The sequence below is a fragment of the Calidris pugnax genome, unplaced genomic scaffold, assembly GCF_001431845.1.
Source record: "Calidris pugnax isolate Ruff unplaced genomic scaffold, ASM143184v1 scaffold25, whole genome shotgun sequence".
Lineage (NCBI taxonomy): Eukaryota > Metazoa > Chordata > Aves > Charadriiformes > Scolopacidae > Calidris > Calidris pugnax.
The window spans coordinates 3,122,622-3,139,782 of NW_015090805.1; the positions used below are offsets into that span (position 1 = coordinate 3,122,622).

A 17,161-nucleotide genomic window follows, 5' to 3' on the forward strand; every position below is an offset into this window, starting at 1 on the left:
TCAAGTCACTCACTCGTTTTTTAAGGATGATCTACGTATTTTTCACGACAATTAAAAATCTAAGTTTAAAAATGCTTGGATCTTAACAAAAAATTGTCTCTAAATGAAATTTTATTACCACGTTCACATTTAGTATAGGCATCAGTCTGTATTTAGGATTCAGTGACCAACTTAACAAAGAGGGTGCTGGGAACACTGGCCAGGAGTAAGTCCATGGGCCTCATCTTCTGACTTGTGCTAATACTGTCCACAGACCAACAGAGATGATAAATACCCATAGTTTTTCGCCCCCAATTACTTCATAAACTCTAGATCACATCTTAGTTGAATCAGGAAGAAAGACCAAACCCAACCTACAAAGGTCGGATGGCTTTCAGATTTCAGTAGGGTATCTAAATGGTGGCTTGTAATTTCTTTTTTTTTTTCTTCCTTAAATACCTAACACGCTTAATCCTGCATACCTTGCACATGCTGAACTTGCATGAATTCACATAGAGATTTTTGAATAAATAATACAGTAGCTAGTGGGCATCCCAGCTGTATCTATTCTTGCAGAATCCTCATTTGACACAGTGTCTGGAGTTCATTCCCCCCCCCCAGCTTTTTAGCATTGAGGATATTGCTCTGGTTTTCCACAAAAAGGGGTATTTAGAAACATCCCTAAATTGCATACTAAGGATTAGCGCTTTGTAACCAGGCGCTCCACAAAAGCAAACAGGCTCATGGGTTGCTTATGACTCTGCTCCCAATTCCTGCAATGCCTTCTTGAAGGGGATTCATCGGGGAATTTGAAACCAAGGGACCAGGCACACGCTGCACTGGACATAACGTAGGTGAAAAAAAAAAAAAAATCTGCTTTGCAGGGGGTCTTTGTTTGGTCGGTTGGTTTTTTTATTCTCATCAGAGTAAGGAAAAAAATGCTCTCTGGCAGCAGTGGAGTTAAAACTATTTCCAGGAATTATTCTCAGGCACTCTTCATGTCAGCAACGAAATGATCAAATACTCCTGTGTCTAGAACACAAACTATTCAGTTAATCACAGATTAACCCTTTGAAAACAAGGTATGAGTCAAAAATGCTTGGGGACATGTTCTGGAGTAAGTAAAAAGCTGTACATGGTGAGGCTGTAGCAGCTGTAGCCAGAGGGGTCCCAGGCAGGGCCCCTTCAGCCAGGTGCACGGGGCTCAGGGCTGCGGCCTTGGGGGACCACAGCTGGATGTCACCACCCCAGATGCTGGGGAAGCAAGAGGAGGAATAAATAACGCTTCAGCGCTAACCCGAAGCAGGTTTCGTCTTCAGAGCACCGTGTCTTTGCTGAGCAAGACTCATACACACCGGATGAAACGAGTTTGAGTTTCCTCGCTGCCTTGTAACGAGAAGGCTGAAGACTTCTGATCTTGTAGAACATGGCAATTGTACAAATGCGTTACAGCCCGTCTGGCTCAACATGTTAACACAGGGGTAAGTCTCTACCGTCTATGCTCGGAACCATTACTGAAAGTTTGATGTCCATGCCATTTTAATTAACGATTTTGAAAGAACAACCCAAAACCCCAAAGTTCACACACATTATGGACTATTTACCTGCTAATTCTTTCCTTCACGGAAGCTGCTCCTGCATTACAAAAGCGTAATAAAAATCCCCATACTGGTATGAACTAGTAAACATTTTTCTTCATTTGCATAAACCAGAAAACCCAGCAAATCCAAGAGGATTGTCCCTGGCCAAGAACTGGTTAACTAGTTTGAAACTCTGCTCAAGATTTCTTGAAAACATATTTGTCTTTCGGCCAAACAATACTGTTAAAGAAGTGTGAATGCTTTGCTTTACAAATGTGCTTTTTCAGTTCACAAAGCACAGTAGTGTAAACCACCCACAAGCCACATTCTGATTTTTCATTTTATCCCTTGATAGATCAGTTGCTTCAAAATCCCTTAACAATGAAGGAGAAAAAAAAAAAAAGTTACAGGGTTTCACATTTTAAAGATTGTTGATCGTATAGACCAAATGTTGCTAACCCCTGGAAAGATTTACAGGTGACTTCTCTCACGACCTGAAAACACTGGATTCTATTAACGTGAAGTCAGTATCTTTATAGTAGCCTACAAGGTCAGTGAGGCCTTTCACTGCTTTCTCACACCTTGCTTTTCTCTAGCAAAACCAGCTGCCAGCACTCAGCAGGTCCTAAAGAACTAAGTCATAGAAAAGGAACAGATTTTATATTTCCAGGTGATGAGAATTAACAAATAACATGATTTGGGCAATCACTTAAAAGCACATTAGTGCCAATTTCACTAGACTTTACACTGGATGATCAAGTTACTTGAGGACTTTAACAATTAAACAACCCCAAACCTATCTGAAAGGAGGTTAGAGCAAGGCAAGGGCGGGAGCAGGGAGGGAAGGAACCCACACTGAGTTTGACAAAACCAACCTGCTTTGCCATTCAGCTACACTGAGCAGTAAAGAGCAAAGTGTACTCAGCACAAGGCTGATGTCTTGATCATTTGCACACTACAATTAAACCTGCATTTTCATGGATATGCTCTGGTTTTAGGAGGTGGTGAGAGTTTGAATTTATTATTAGGAAACCAAAACATTTCACTTAATTGTTTAACATGCGAGAATTTCATGAGGGAATGAAGGTTAGTTACATTTCCAACAGATTTCAAAACTACATTTTGCCTATTCAACTCTAAAAACTAAGCTGAATATAAGGCTGAAAGGTTCAAAAGACTAATCAAAGTAACAGAAGTCAGAAAGACAATAACAATACAGCACCTGAAAATGGGTAATTCACACATTTTTGACATTTATGTCTTGCATAGACAAATACTTATTCATTTTCTTCCTCCCAAGACGACTCAGCTTCAGAAAATAAATCTTCAATCAACTTTAATTACAATTAAATGCATGTTTTCCAATTTATCAAGATACCAGGGTGTTCTGGGTTTTTGCTGAAGTGCTATAAATGTAATGGTTTTAGGAAACTACCATCCCTAGGAAAGGCTTTGTTTCATCCTCTGGGCTGTCAACTTCATGAAGTCAGGAAGCTGAACTGCCTTCTAATTCTTTTTCCATGTGATTAGAGAAAACGAATAGATATATTATTCATGCATTGTCTTTGTGGCCCTACACCACTAGAATATTCATAAACCTGAAGCTACTTTCCAAGCACAGGAACAGGGAACTAATTCCTCAGTGTAAGTCTGCCTTCTGGCCATATTTTGAACATCAAAACGGTATGTGGTGCACACCAGGTCAACACGAATTCCTGCCATTCTAAGCCCTTTGTCCATACCCTGGTTTCCTGGTTTCCACTGGAAGAAAACCTAGGTATGCAGCAAGATACAGCTGGAGGGCTCTCCAAAAGGTTCCTAAGAGTGACCAGGGACCGGAACAGGGAACTGATTCTCCTGCAGGTAAATGCAGCCCGACATGCAGCCTCATGGAGTTTCCCTGAGGTCAGCAGGACTCCACTTTGACCCAATATCCAGATCTAGGAAATTCTCTGCAGAGCCAGAGCCATGCCTGTCAATTCTGAATGTTCTCCAACATGATTATTTCTTTGGAACAGTCACTTAAAAATATACGCTGATCAATTTGGAATTGATTTATAAAATTGCCATGTTTCTAAAGTTAAATAACAACAGGAAATTGCCTTGCCTGTTACAGAAATCTTGGAAACACTGGACTGAGAACCCTGTTTTGGGTAACGATCTATATTACATTGAAAACATTTAAAAAATCATAATCGCAGAAGAATTACACTAATTTAAAAACCATGTTAGTTCTATTGCATATGACCATGACTTTAATCGGGGTCGGGGAGGGGAATTATACATGGATTTAAAGATAGGTCCCCTATAAAGAGTTTTTAACCAATGTAAACATCTACCTTTCCTGAATAGTGATGCTTTACTTAAACTAGCAATCTTTCTTACACAGCAAAAAAAGAAGGACAGTGGGGTTTTTTCCCTTTTTTTTTTTTTAAATCGTAAAAAGAGCAAGCACTTCTGTGCAGTTCATACCCACTACAGAATTCTCATTGAGTTAAAAGACAAGGTTTGAGGTTCCATGTATTAAGCAATAACCTTTGAGTAGACTGGTAAAGCCTTTTCAGTTTTAGGAAACATCCCTGTTTCTAATTTGACAGTAAAACTATTCCATATTCTCCCTTTCACAATACTTCTGCATGTAAGGTGGGGGGAATAAAAAAAAAATGCTAACCAGACAGTGGTTTCTTTCCAAAAAAATAAGCTTTCAGAAGCATGCAAACCCTGATGCCTGCTTGTTTCCAACTGAGTTCTAACTACATGAACTACATATTCCTGAACCCTCTTCCAGCCAGCTGTATAGATATTCAACTGTTTTAATACCCTCTGTCTTTTTAAGATCCCAATTCTCACAGTTTTGAAGTGTGGGCAAAGGCCCATTGCCACATTATCTCCAAACCACAAAAGTTTTTTTGGCCATTTTGGTTTACCCTTCCCTTCACTGCTGCCTACTTATTGCCCCAACAGATCTACTGTCTCAGCTGCTTCCTAGACTACCTCAAAGCAGGCTGGGGAAAGATCTGCTAGTACTTCTGAGGCAGCAGCAACTGGTCAGGGAGAGAAAGAAGACAGTGAGAAATGGCCTGTTCCTCCACCACAGGTTGATGTGGAAAAGCACATATTCGTCCATAGGCCTGTACAGACTGAGAAGTAGACTATTCATCTGCCTACGTTCTAAAAGTACAGGGATTAACGCACTATTTTAAATATGAACAAGGGTAGCTGAATAAAAACCCCAAACAAACCAACAAATATAACCTACTATATAATGGAAACTGTGGGGGTGATGAAGCACTTATGGAGTTAAATAAAAAACAACTAAAAAGAAAAATACAGAGTCTGTTTCTCAGTTCTAGTCATCTCAGGTATCCTTTGCAGAAGCAGTAGGTTGAATGTTTCCAAATGAGCACGATTTGCATATGGTAGCTGTCTTTTAAAATGTTTTGGGGCCAAACTAGATTTGACAGTAGCTTTTGAGATAGTTATGCTCTGTCAAAGCCCTCCTAATTAAATCTTTCATCATTCATTTACTATGCCCTTTAACAAACATGGCACATTAGTGGCAAAGCAGAGAAGTTAGAAAACACATTCTTTAGAAATTACCACTCCAGCTGGAGTAGATCATTACAGCATTTGAACTGAAAAGCAAGATCCTCAGCCAGGAATAAGCGAAAGCCATAGCAGAAATACTACTTGTGTTGAGTAAAACTCAACACCAATTTTTCAAAATAGCAACTAGTCATTGTAAACTAGTATTATTCTCCACACATGCCAATGCTACTGACATTTTGTTCCAAAGTTTTTCTTCAAACCAACTTATACTGACTTGCCTTGGAAGACAATCTTTAAAGATCACCTTCCAATCATTTAAGCATGCCAACAAGTACATTCGCTAATCCTACTGAAATCAATGGGACCTAAGCACATGCCTGAGTGTTTTGTAAAGCAGAAATGAAGTATTCAATTAAATATTTGCATCTGTCAAAGGGCTTTGTTCAAATACAATGTCTAAAAACTCTAAAAGCTAACATCTTTTTCCCTGTCACATTAGAAATGCAACTGGATTTGCTCTAAATCAGGATGTTCTGGCTTTGATCTAACCCAACACTGACAAATGGACAGGGGGAAAAGAGGACATTGATCTCACCGTGAGACTCTTAGAGTCTGTTACTTGTATTTAACAAGGGGAAATACAAAGTTCCAAAAGTAAGTGTTCATGGATAGACAGACATAGACTCCAAACTTTGGGGAAAAAAAGAAATGAACTGTTACCACAAAAAAAAAAAAAAAAAGAGTTTTCATGGTTAGCTCTTCATTTTTAAATGACACACATGGATTTCCTACTCTAATAAAGCCTGCTGTATATTCTGGTAGTAACCTTCAGATTTGAAGATATTTTATATAAATCCGTAAGTTATATTTTGTTTTGTATTAGGGGAAAATATTTCAAATGCATTAAAATAGCAGAGTGATAGCAGAATTCATGACTGTATAGTAAGCAACTTTTCATTTTTCAGATTCAGTTGTACAAACTATAAACTGTTAAATTCCTCTAATAACCGGAAAAGTTGTGGGTATTTGAATTTACTTACCTGAATACTCATTTAGCAAATATCTTCAGATACAAGTCTAGATACAGAGCTAATGTAATTTGAATATTAGTTTACACATAATATAAATCAATGTTTGACAATATCAAAATCCCATCAAACAGTGGGCCTTTCTTATGCTATTATCAAATATAGGATATCACTGTGGGATAGCTGAGAATCATAGAATGCTAGCATAGGCTTGTTTATTAAATTTGGTCAGTTTTCAGACCTTCCAAATAGGAATACTAAACATTTATTTTTCCCCTCTGGAAATTCTTTTTTTTTTTTTTTTTTTTTTTTTTTTTTTTTTTTTCTTTTTTTCTTTTTCCCCTCCTGCTTAATACAGTCGTCATCCCAATTCCTAGTGAATTTATAAAAATATTTTTTATCCAATAACCCCGGCAAGGTAAAAATAGGAGTTTTTATAGCAAATGATAAACAGGCTCACGGACTATGAGAGAAACTAAACTTATTTCAATTGCCATACATTCGCTACTGAATCACACATCAACATTTTCTTTTTATGTGTGTTGCTGTCCACCTCAGACTAGCAGTTTTTAAGGTGCAGAAGCATCTTTCAAATATATGCATCTAAACTTAATGATCAAGTTCCACACACTAGTGTCACATGCTTTAAATTTACATCACCTGCCCATCAAGAGCTGTGTTAAATAACAGCACTAATTGAAACTGCGTAATTCTTTAGAAATTGCAGCACTTCCAATTCATAGAACAAAGGGGTGCTTATGTGGTTCTTTATATTACTAGATATAATTTTCTGAAATAAGAAAAGGAAATGAAATGAAAAAAAAACACATTTGAAAGAAGTTGCTGCACCTGCAAAAACACTCTTTAAGCTTACTATGAAATACAAAAAAGTGCACCCTTCTATATCTACATATAAAACATATTAGAAATAAAACTTGTGTAAAATGTTTGCTGTGCAAACTATAAAAACAGTCAGTCAGTCAGTCCATTCTTTTTCCTAAACATTTTGTCACACTCTCTTGCTTCCTACTGCAGAGAATCGCTGTTATCCAAGACCAGCCCACTGATATTTGTTGTTGAGAGATCTCCTCCATCATCTTCACCGCTGTCTACAGATTCATCCTCACTTTGCCCTGCCATCATAACTTGCTGAACAGCCAAAGTAGCACCATCAGATGACAGAGATTGGAGACTGTCTACATTCATGTTGACTGGAGCTGTAATTGTTACAACAGCACCTGGAGAGGCACAATCATAGTACTTCAGCATCTTTCTTGGTTTCTAATTTAATAATAAAGTAAGACATATTCATATAACAGTTTGTTTCTAATCAACAGGAAGAAAACCTAAGGAACTAAATTAAAAGAAAAACTATACAGGTTGTCAAACACTTGAGTATCAGGAAATGCCAGAATTAAGTTGGCCAGGAATCTTAAATTTAGCTGTTATGGACACCCATTACAGCAATTTTCCCATCAAGTCATCACAAGACCATTTCTGCAAAGTACTCCAACCAAATTCACTGCAGAAAGATAGGAGCGTTTATAGAGATTCAAGGTGACTTAAATGGATAAAGTTGTTCTCAGATCCAGGGGAGGCTGAGGGAAAGGTTGCTACAAACTGGAAAGGAATAAAGCAGCCGGACAGAAAGGATGGTCTTGAGATTAAAACAGTTATTTGTATTTCTTAAATTGCTCTTATTTGTTTGATCCAATGGTAAGGAAGTTATTTCAGTCAAAGCCTCTGGAGGCCCTCTTAACATTTCTCTGCCTCTCAACGTTCTACTTGAAAACACGAGGCATATATAGAATTGCAGATGCTCGGTCCCTCTAGCAACAGTCAAAGGAATGTGAACATGATGGGGAGTCATGAAACTGAAACTGCAGTCCAATACTGCTAATCAAACAGAATGCTACTGAGATGCACATACTGAGAGAACTTAGTTGCACACCTAACCTTGTTCTGTTGTTTCATAACTTTTGAAACACAAGCAACCATCTCTCAACATAAATTCCAATGGAATACCTCCCCAAAACACAGAAATCTTTAAGGAGGGAAAAATCTGACACATTTCTGTTATGTTTTTCCAGATTAAAAACACATTTATATTGAAATATCAAGAAGTTCCTCTCCCCCAAAAAGCATCAAACCCTTCATTTCCCTGTTACAGAGGAATTAACTTTATTATCTGTGGTTTAGCCAGTTCTCCTTACCATCTGACATTGTGAGCTCATTAGATTGCTGCTGAGCAACTCCTGAGGCAATGGAGTCAGGCCAGAACCTCTGAACTGGTCGGTTCTGAGCTGTTTTCTTCTTTGTTTTGGGAGTTTCAGAACAACTGGAATCCAGCATCGGCTGAAGAATTCGCCTTCTAGCATTGATAAACCTAAACACAATCAAAGGCAAGAAGTACTTATCACCAGTTGGCTGTAAATTGTCTCTCTCAGATTCACAAAGTATACAGCGAGGAAAAAAAAGATCAGGAATATAAAATCTTCTCCCTACCACCTGCCCTTGACATCCTTTTTAACGCGTAAAACTGCTCCTAGAACACTGTCATCCTTTGATTTTGGCAAACTAGCTAAGAAAAGTACTTCTATCATTTTGTTGCTAGCAGCATTTTTTCCCCCACCTTAGATGGGGAAATTCTCCAGACAGCACGACAGATGTACATTTCAAGATCTTATTAAAAACTAAGCACCAGAAAACTTGCTGACAGCGTAGCTCAGAAAGCTGATCCTCCTCTCATTACAGTTCACCTAAAATCTAGCCCCTGCCTAACCTAGTTTGCTTGGTCTGGTTTCATTACTTCTTTAGGCTCCTGCATTACTTATTTTATAGGCTCCCTGGCTTTCCAAGGTCTGGTTCCTGATCCAGGAGACAACAGCAAACACATTTTTCAGATCTTTTCCAATTCCTTTTTATTCCCTGATTTTCACTTGTTTACTTTAGCATGCTAATTGCTGCCCTTCCCCTTTCTGCTAGTGAACAAGAAAATGCTTACACCACATCTCACTTAACTACCAGCACTGAACAGACTCAATTTCAATGTAGCTAGCTATGGCAAGGAGTTGTGACTGAGAAGAGCATCTCTTGCTAAATCTGACAAAACACATCCAGGACCCATCTTTATCTGCAACGGGAGGAAGGCGGGTGCAACTGGCAGGCTTTGCAGAGCCAGCAGTTGGATCCCAGTACCGCAGAGCTCCATTACTACCCTGTCACACAGGTACAGTTACACCGTTCCACTTCTGGAACCAGTGTGCTGCTGCTGTCTGGAGTATCTCCCCACGGGACCCCTCTGCAGCCATGCAATCAGCATCATCTTTGACATATAAGGAAAGTGCCTGTTGGACTGCAATAATCTTAGGAACCAATTCCACAAGCAGAATAGGATGCATGTTGGCACCCTCGCTCCTCTCTTCTGCAGGGGGAGGTGTATTACCTTAAGCCTCTGGTGAAGATAAAATACGCTAAAACATGTTGAACCACAGACTATAGTAGTTGAGGTACTGACACTCTCCATTCAGACATCACTGCTCAGAGGACAGCATCCTTTGATACAAGAGCAGAATGAGTATCTGTTGACAGTAACTTAAACATTTGTAACCACGATTACCAGAGAACACTTTTCAGAGCTTCAGGTCACTAAAAGGCTTTCAATTTCAATTTCTTTACTTGCAGAAGAGACATGAGAGTACTTCCACCTTTCAGCAACAGACCAAATTTTAATTCCTTAATGTTGCAAAGTTTTCTGTGGTCCTTAAATAATTTAAATGAAACAAGTATGATTATACCTTACTGTAAAAAAGAATATGCTTGTGTATTAGTGCATAATTCCTGTATTTTTATACATGTTTTGTAACATAGGTAGAACAGTAAATTCAACTTATATATATATATAAGTGTATAGATAAGTATAAGTCCAAGTTATACACTTAATGATTTCTCTGTTGTAAGCACGTGAAGACAACAACAGACATTAAGTAAGAGTTTTTGCTCTTACCAATTGTTAACCTGGAGTAGTGTCAGATTTGTTTGTGCTGCAATCTGTTTCTTCTCATCCTCTGTTGGATATGGATGCTAGGCAGCACAAAAAAGCAAATAGGAAAGGCATAAGCTTGTTTCATCTCCTCATCAAAAATAAGGACTCCTTTATTATAACTAATTCAAGCTGCTAGATTAAGACCATCTGACTCATTAAAAAACAAACTTTAGAAACCTCACAAACTTTTATAGATAAAAATCATTTAACAAAGACTGCTTTACTACACAAAGCTGATTTTATCCTTGAAAGTGTATATGATACCATTAAACTGCTGATGTGTAATTCAGAAGAAAAAGCTTCTCATGGTTGGCAGTCTTTATTAACAGCGTGATCCCTGGGCAACACAGCATGTGATAAGATCTGATTAGTTATGCTGTCTAAAGGCAATGTCATATGAGAGTACTGACAAGCACTTTCTAGTTAAATAAAGCTACTCTGAACTAAATGGTTGAAGAGAGCGTACGTACCATAAGAAGCATACACGCAGTTTCCCTGTATCATTTGCTGGTTGTAAAACAGTTGTAATAGTTGTAAGGTATCAACCAGCTAAACATTGTGATAGAACCTGAGACACATTTATCCTTTCAGGATAAGCATGTATGCAAAGGAAAGACATTCTGTTGAAAGCACAAGTAGATAGTAACACGCTTGGTACACATTAGAAGGATTGCTGGAAAGGAGATAAAACCAGAAAATTTGAAATTCTCTTCTACAAAAAACCACCCCAAAACACAGATGGAACTATTTTGCCTTGTGCCATGAACCAGGGTGTAGAGAGCATTAAGTTCTCAACACAATGAAATGAAGAAAGATCCCTTTTAACAATGTTTATTGAGATCATGAGGTACAAATGTAACATACTTATTAAAATAAGAATAAAATCAACCGACATTAGACTGTGGAACTAGTCCAAATGACTTCAGGGAAAACTGCACTGAGATTACACAATTAACAACAGAATAAATTCACCTTCTTTATGAAGCAAAATCATAAGAGACCACATAAAAGAGTTACATAAAAACCTGTGACTCCTGATCATGTTCAGTCCTTACCCCAATGTGCTGAAAAAGCCAAGATCTCATCACATTTGTAGCGTGCTTGGGAAGAACTCCTCTTTTATTTTTTGATGAGCCATCATCTTGATGCAAGATGCCTAGATCTTGGTTTAATTGCAACTGAAGCTGCACATAATTTTAGAAGAAATAAGGCAGTTAACACAGTAATAGCAATATTCTGTATCAATGTATGAATAACTCATTTATAGAAGGAATGAAAAGAAATTAGGCTTGAGGCATGCTGATTATAAAAAGCTACTTTATTTCCTAGGGAAAACTTACAAAAGCAGCTCTCCTACAATAGCATTCCAAAACGTCTTTATCCAGGGAAAACACTGTATCAGATTTCTATAGTTTTCACGTGTCATGTAACTTCTGTTCTAAGAATTACAGCTGTTAATCAGGCTGTGTATGTGATCTTGTGACAATAGCCAAACGCTGATTTACTATAATTTAGAATAAAATCCACCCATATTGCACACGTCAGGTTAATGATACTCTCTCCTTATCTCTGCTACCCTAAGGATCTTATTGCCTTGTCATCCTATGTAGTCATTCGCACATGTGAAGAGCAATTGAAAAACACAATGTTGAATATACTCATTGTGCAAACATAAAGAACTATGGAAGCTGGAAGACTGAAATGAAGGCCTTAAAGTCAAATTCATTTTTATGTTAGAATTGCAAACAAAGACGCTAAAGGTTCTGCTAAAATAAATGCATCTAAATCTCAAAGAGCAAGAAGATATGTATGGTAGAACTCTTAAATCACTTTCTAAAGGTTCATATTTCCTTCTCAGTTTTGTTTTCTTTTCTTTTCTACTTCCTATAGATACATCAAATCATTTGCACATTGGTTATCTGAACATTAGGGAATATGTTCTTGGATGCTTACGCAGAGCTGAGAAGAAACAGCATATAAATTGCGTATGAGATTATATTTCAGACAATTATAACTGAAATTATTCTAGATCAGGTTTTTCAGACAATCCAGAGCAATTTCTTCAAGCCAGTCATTATGTCTACACCCTGTATGCAACAAGTTTTAAATGAGATTTAAGCTATCAAGTTACAACAAAAATGATTTTGGAGCATACTGTTATTTCTAAAAATAATGTTTTACGTTCTAAATAATCTGCTTGTATATGGAGGCTTTATAATGAACTTTCAATAGCTCTGCCCCAGTATCTTTTCCCTATCTCTACCGCATTCTTAAACATTGAAAAAGAAGACTCTGAAGAAGGATTTCCCATGGGTGACAAGGAATACAGGTCCAAACCTATGCATAGGTGGGTTTGAAGATTCCTGCTAACATCAAGAGTAGCCACAGACATACAGGGAAGGTCAAGTCCTTTTTTTTTTGTTTATTTTTTTCATCAGAGGTATAAAAAGCATTTTTCTTCAAAACCATTTCAGTCTAGGAGAATAATTTTACACATTTCTTTCAGAAAGTTATCTGAGGACAGAACTGCATCCATTCTAGGGAAGAATGTGGGCAAACACATACATTCTACTACCAATAAAAGAAGAATACTCTAAGCATACTTTTTCGGTTGGAAGGTCAGAAGAAGAAAAAAGACAAGACAGTGAGTCAGTGATTACAAACAGATTTTATGCTGTGGAGATGGTAGCTCCTCATTCACATTTTAATTGACTCCCTATTCCTGGAATATTTGACTTAACGACTTTCTGCTTCAAGAAAAAGCTAGTAAAGTTTTCCATAACTGAAGACGGTCTAGTTTTCATGTTTCCTTTTCCTTAGTTGTTTCTTTGAGCCCTCCAGATCCAACTCCTTAAGAACCCCTCCCAAAAAGAGTGCTGGTTCTTATCTTTTAGGGTATGATATAATGAGCCCAATGTGAGGGTCTCCCATAGTCTGAACTAAGTATTTTAAAAAGTTTTATGGCAAAATGTTTCTCAACATATACAAATTCTGAAATACATAGTTTCACAGTACTAGTGGTTGCCATCACGATAAAAAGTCAAATTTCTGACACAGCAATGTGGCCACCATAGTGCCATGTAGTAAATCTATCCAGCCATAAACTGAGTTCAACAATTAGAAAAGTTTTAATCATTAAAAAAGTGTCTATTTAATTCAGAGGCAGTTTTGGTTTGGTGGGTTTGTTTTCATTTGTTTGTTGGGTTTCGGGGTGACTTTTTTGGGGCAGGGATAGTGTTGGGGTGGGTTTTTTTTTTGGTTTTGTTCTTTTTTAAAAAAAATCCATGTACCTATTCTTTTCTGTCATCACTAAGAAAAGACATTTAACAGGTCAGAACTATGATGACCTGGCAAGGCAGGGGAGATCTGTCTAGGACCTTATGCCATGCTATGCAACTTGTAATTCCTATAACAGCACTTGCATTAATTTTGCATTTGTTACTACGTGTGTGTACACAGAGCTCATTCTGACTCAAATTTAAACAAAAATTCTTAAAATGACTGAGATTTATTTGAACTCAGAATACTATCCAGTGAAGCACATAAAACAAACCTGAGAGTTCTGGATCCGAATAGTCCCAGGTGACAATGCTTGTGTCACTACTTGACCTTGTGGAGTGACCACAGTGACTGGCTGATACACTGTGCCCCCTTAAAACAAAACAGCAACACAGATTATAGGTAAGTAAAAACTCTTCTAATATTATTCTCTTTAAACACACAAACACATCAGCACTGCAGATAATACATTTTGATAATATATCAACTATTTTTTTCTAGTAGGCGTGTAAGATACACTCTTTGCTACACTAAAATTTTTTCCGCCCACAAAAATCTGTACTAAATTCAATTCTGTTTCCCTGCATTTTAGGCATTCTAAATCTATTTTCAAAGGAAAATGCCATGACCAGCAGACTATAAAATAGTTCATTGTTTTGTTTTAACTGAGCTAACTTTTCAGCCAACAAGGGTCATCACACCAGAACCACACCTATGTATGTCAACTAGTTAGGGCAGTCAGCTGGGTGACACCTAGATGTTTGGGTCAACTAAGGTGGCAGAATCTTGGTGAACACACAGGGGTTCCTGGGCACCAAAGCCACCAAGCACGTACTGTGTCTCAGAATAATGTCTTCGTAAGTATATGCAGACGCACTGCTTTGTTGCATTTGAGTGAAGGCATTTTTTCTGTGTTTGTTTTAAAATCTTGCTTAGAAGCAAGATAAAACATTTCACTTCCACTGTCACCTCCATACAATAGCAGAACAACTTGGACATCAAGGATTTCACAGACTTGTAGGTGTGTTTCCAAACTTGACAGATCATGAGACAGCTAATAAGTGGAATATTTTACGTAATGCATCTTTTTGTCAAACAGAATTATTTTTTTGAAGGGAGAAAGAAAAAAAGAAGAAACCATAAAACACCTCCGTCTCTGAAATGTCTTTTAACAAAAGCAGCATTGCACAGAAAGATCTCTTAATATTATATATATGTAACCTCCACTCACATATGCATAACCTCCATGCACATATGCATACTTGGTACATATATAAATTAAATAAACATTCAGAAACCAGTAAGGCACTTGACTGTATTATAACAACTCTTCAGGTATTAGTGTTAAAACATATTTTTAAAAGTATTTGTGTATTTTTTGTAACAATTATAACATAAACCAGAATGAAGAGTAAGGTGCCAGTTTTTCTTTAGTGTGTCATACCTGCTACTGTTGCCATAGTTACATTTCCCTGCTGCAATGCTGATGCTGGCACCATAATCCCTTGGGGACTGAGTGTGCCTGCAATGGCACTTGGAATTTGCTAGAAAAATAAAACAATTAGTTGCTTACATTTTTTTAAAGGTTTGTTGTTGTTTTTTTGTTTGTTTTTTTTTTAAGGGGATAAAGCATGCTTGTGCAATTTTGGCTCTAAAAATACATTTGAAGTTTAATCACAAGATTAACTTCAAAGAGACTTCATTAGAGGTTCATCATTACCCACATTAACTTTCTCATTATCAGCAACTATTACCTCTGAAAACCCTCATGAAAACCACTGTTAGAAAAGATATAAAACTATCTTGAGAGATTTCAGGAGAAAAAAGATTCTAGGTACATAAATACTAAGAGAAACAGTTTCTAAAGGCACAGAGGAAAAAGGACAGATGAAATGGACCCTTGATGCTCTTATTATAAGCATCAAAGCTTTAGAGTTTTAGTTATTACCTTAATTCCTTCAATTTCAAATTAACGTATTAAGTATTCAAAATGCCCAGTATGTTTTATTCTGCTCAGGACAGCTCTTACTCAGTCCTGACCACACAAACTCTTACATGTTCTTTAATATGTATGAATAATCTCTGTTGTCACCAAATAGCAAAATTCAGTCCCCACTGTCTCTACAGAAGAGCTGCAACGGACATACAAAACCCCCATCTTTTAACAGTTCTTTTTGTCTGATTTTAGACTTTCCTTTCCACACGTCTAGACACCAAAACCTAAGTAAGGAGTCCAGACAACAAAGTTCAAAAATCATTGAGGCTTTTCAGAATACACAGCATCAAACATATGAGTAAATCAGAGATGGGCCATTCTCTAAGGTTAGCTATCTAGTATGTACTTGGATTGCAGGACTCACTTTCCGGTACTTCACAGCAGAAGCACCAACCATAACGTACTAACTGTTGTTAATTAATTGCTGTCAATTTACTACAAAAAATGCAATTGATTATTGCATTTAGATAATGTCAACAACATATAAACCAAGGTTGACTTGTATAGAAATGGACACAGTTCATAACTACACAGTCGCCCTTGGGGACATGCAATGACATCTCAAATGGTGCAACTATAACCCATCAGACATTTTCTATTTGTTCCAGAATACAGATTGAGTATAAAAAGTATTACCCATCTCAACATTTTAAGGAAGTAGACTAGACTAAGGAGACCTTCTTAACAAGGAATTTTTTTCTTCTCCTTTTATTCAGTTTCCTAGCCTCCCTCCACAAAATAGCAAACCCTGGCTACTCTGAATATCTCCATTTGCTGAATTGAGGGAAGACAGACAAGAAAAGTGACTATGTTCTGGCACATTTCAAGAAATTTGTCCATCAGGCGTGTCACACTGATGTGCACAAAAAAAACCCCAGCTCTTTCTACTCTTAATAACTGAATTTGAGAAAGTCAAATAAACTGCAGAAATTCTGTTTGCAAACTAATAGCAATAGAAGTGTAATTATAACTTCCTAAGGAAATATAAGCAAAACCACACTTAATTGTATTTGAAACATACCTGAGATTGCACAGGTGAATAAGGACTTCCAGGCTCTCCACTTAATAGAGTTTCACTGTTCATTTTTGTCTTCAGGCAGGCAATGTAACGACTACAGAAATCCTTGCAGAGTTCATTAACCTTTTCTAGCTCAAGCAGATGGATACGTAGAACTTGGATTGCTTTTACCATCTAGGGAGAGAATTGGGAAAAAAAAATTAGAAACAAAATAATGGTTCATTTAAAAAATATTTCACAATCACAGAATCACACAGAATCACCATGGTTGGAAGGGACCTCTGAGATCACTGAGTTCAACCCTAAAAAAAAAAACCAACAAAAAAACCCCAAAAACCAAACAACAAAAAAACCCCACAAAACACAACACCCCACAACATCACACCCACCCACAAACCAATAATCTTGGGCACTAGAGCATGCCCTGAAGAGCCATGTCTACATGTTTCTTAAATACCTCCAGGGATGGTGACTCCACCACCTCCCTGGGCAGGCTGCTCCAGTGCCTGACCACCCTCTCAGTAAAGTAATTCTTCCTAATATCTAATCTAAACCTCCCCTGCTGCAACTTCAGACCATTTCCTCTGGTCCTGTCATTATTCACTTGGGAGAAGAGGCCAACACCCACCTCTCTACAACCTCCTTTCAGGTAGTTGTAGAGGGCAATGAGGTCTCCCCTCAGCCTCC

At 37.5% G+C, this 17,161-nt stretch overlaps 1 protein-coding gene across 3 annotated transcripts in view; it reads right to left on the reverse strand.

Moving 5' to 3' along the window:
- Nucleotides 1-414: 414 nt before the first annotated feature.
- The window catches only part of PKNOX1 (PBX/knotted 1 homeobox 1), a 47,339-nt gene continuing 30,592 nt past the window's right edge, over nucleotides 415-17,161 (reverse strand). For all 3 annotated transcript variants that reach the window (XM_014938093.1, XM_014938091.1, XM_014938092.1), the window contains 7 exons: nucleotides 16,478-16,648; nucleotides 14,905-15,004; nucleotides 13,735-13,832; nucleotides 11,237-11,365; nucleotides 10,143-10,219; nucleotides 8,350-8,522; nucleotides 415-7,374 (listed from right to left, as the gene is read on the reverse strand). In XM_014938093.1, coding sequence (XP_014793579.1) covers nucleotides 7,163-7,374; nucleotides 8,350-8,522; nucleotides 10,143-10,219; nucleotides 11,237-11,365; nucleotides 13,735-13,832; nucleotides 14,905-15,004; nucleotides 16,478-16,648 — 960 coding nt within the window. In that variant the 3' untranslated portion in view covers nucleotides 415-7,162. The remainder of the gene's footprint in view (nucleotides 7,375-8,349; nucleotides 8,523-10,142; nucleotides 10,220-11,236; nucleotides 11,366-13,734; nucleotides 13,833-14,904; nucleotides 15,005-16,477; nucleotides 16,649-17,161) is intronic.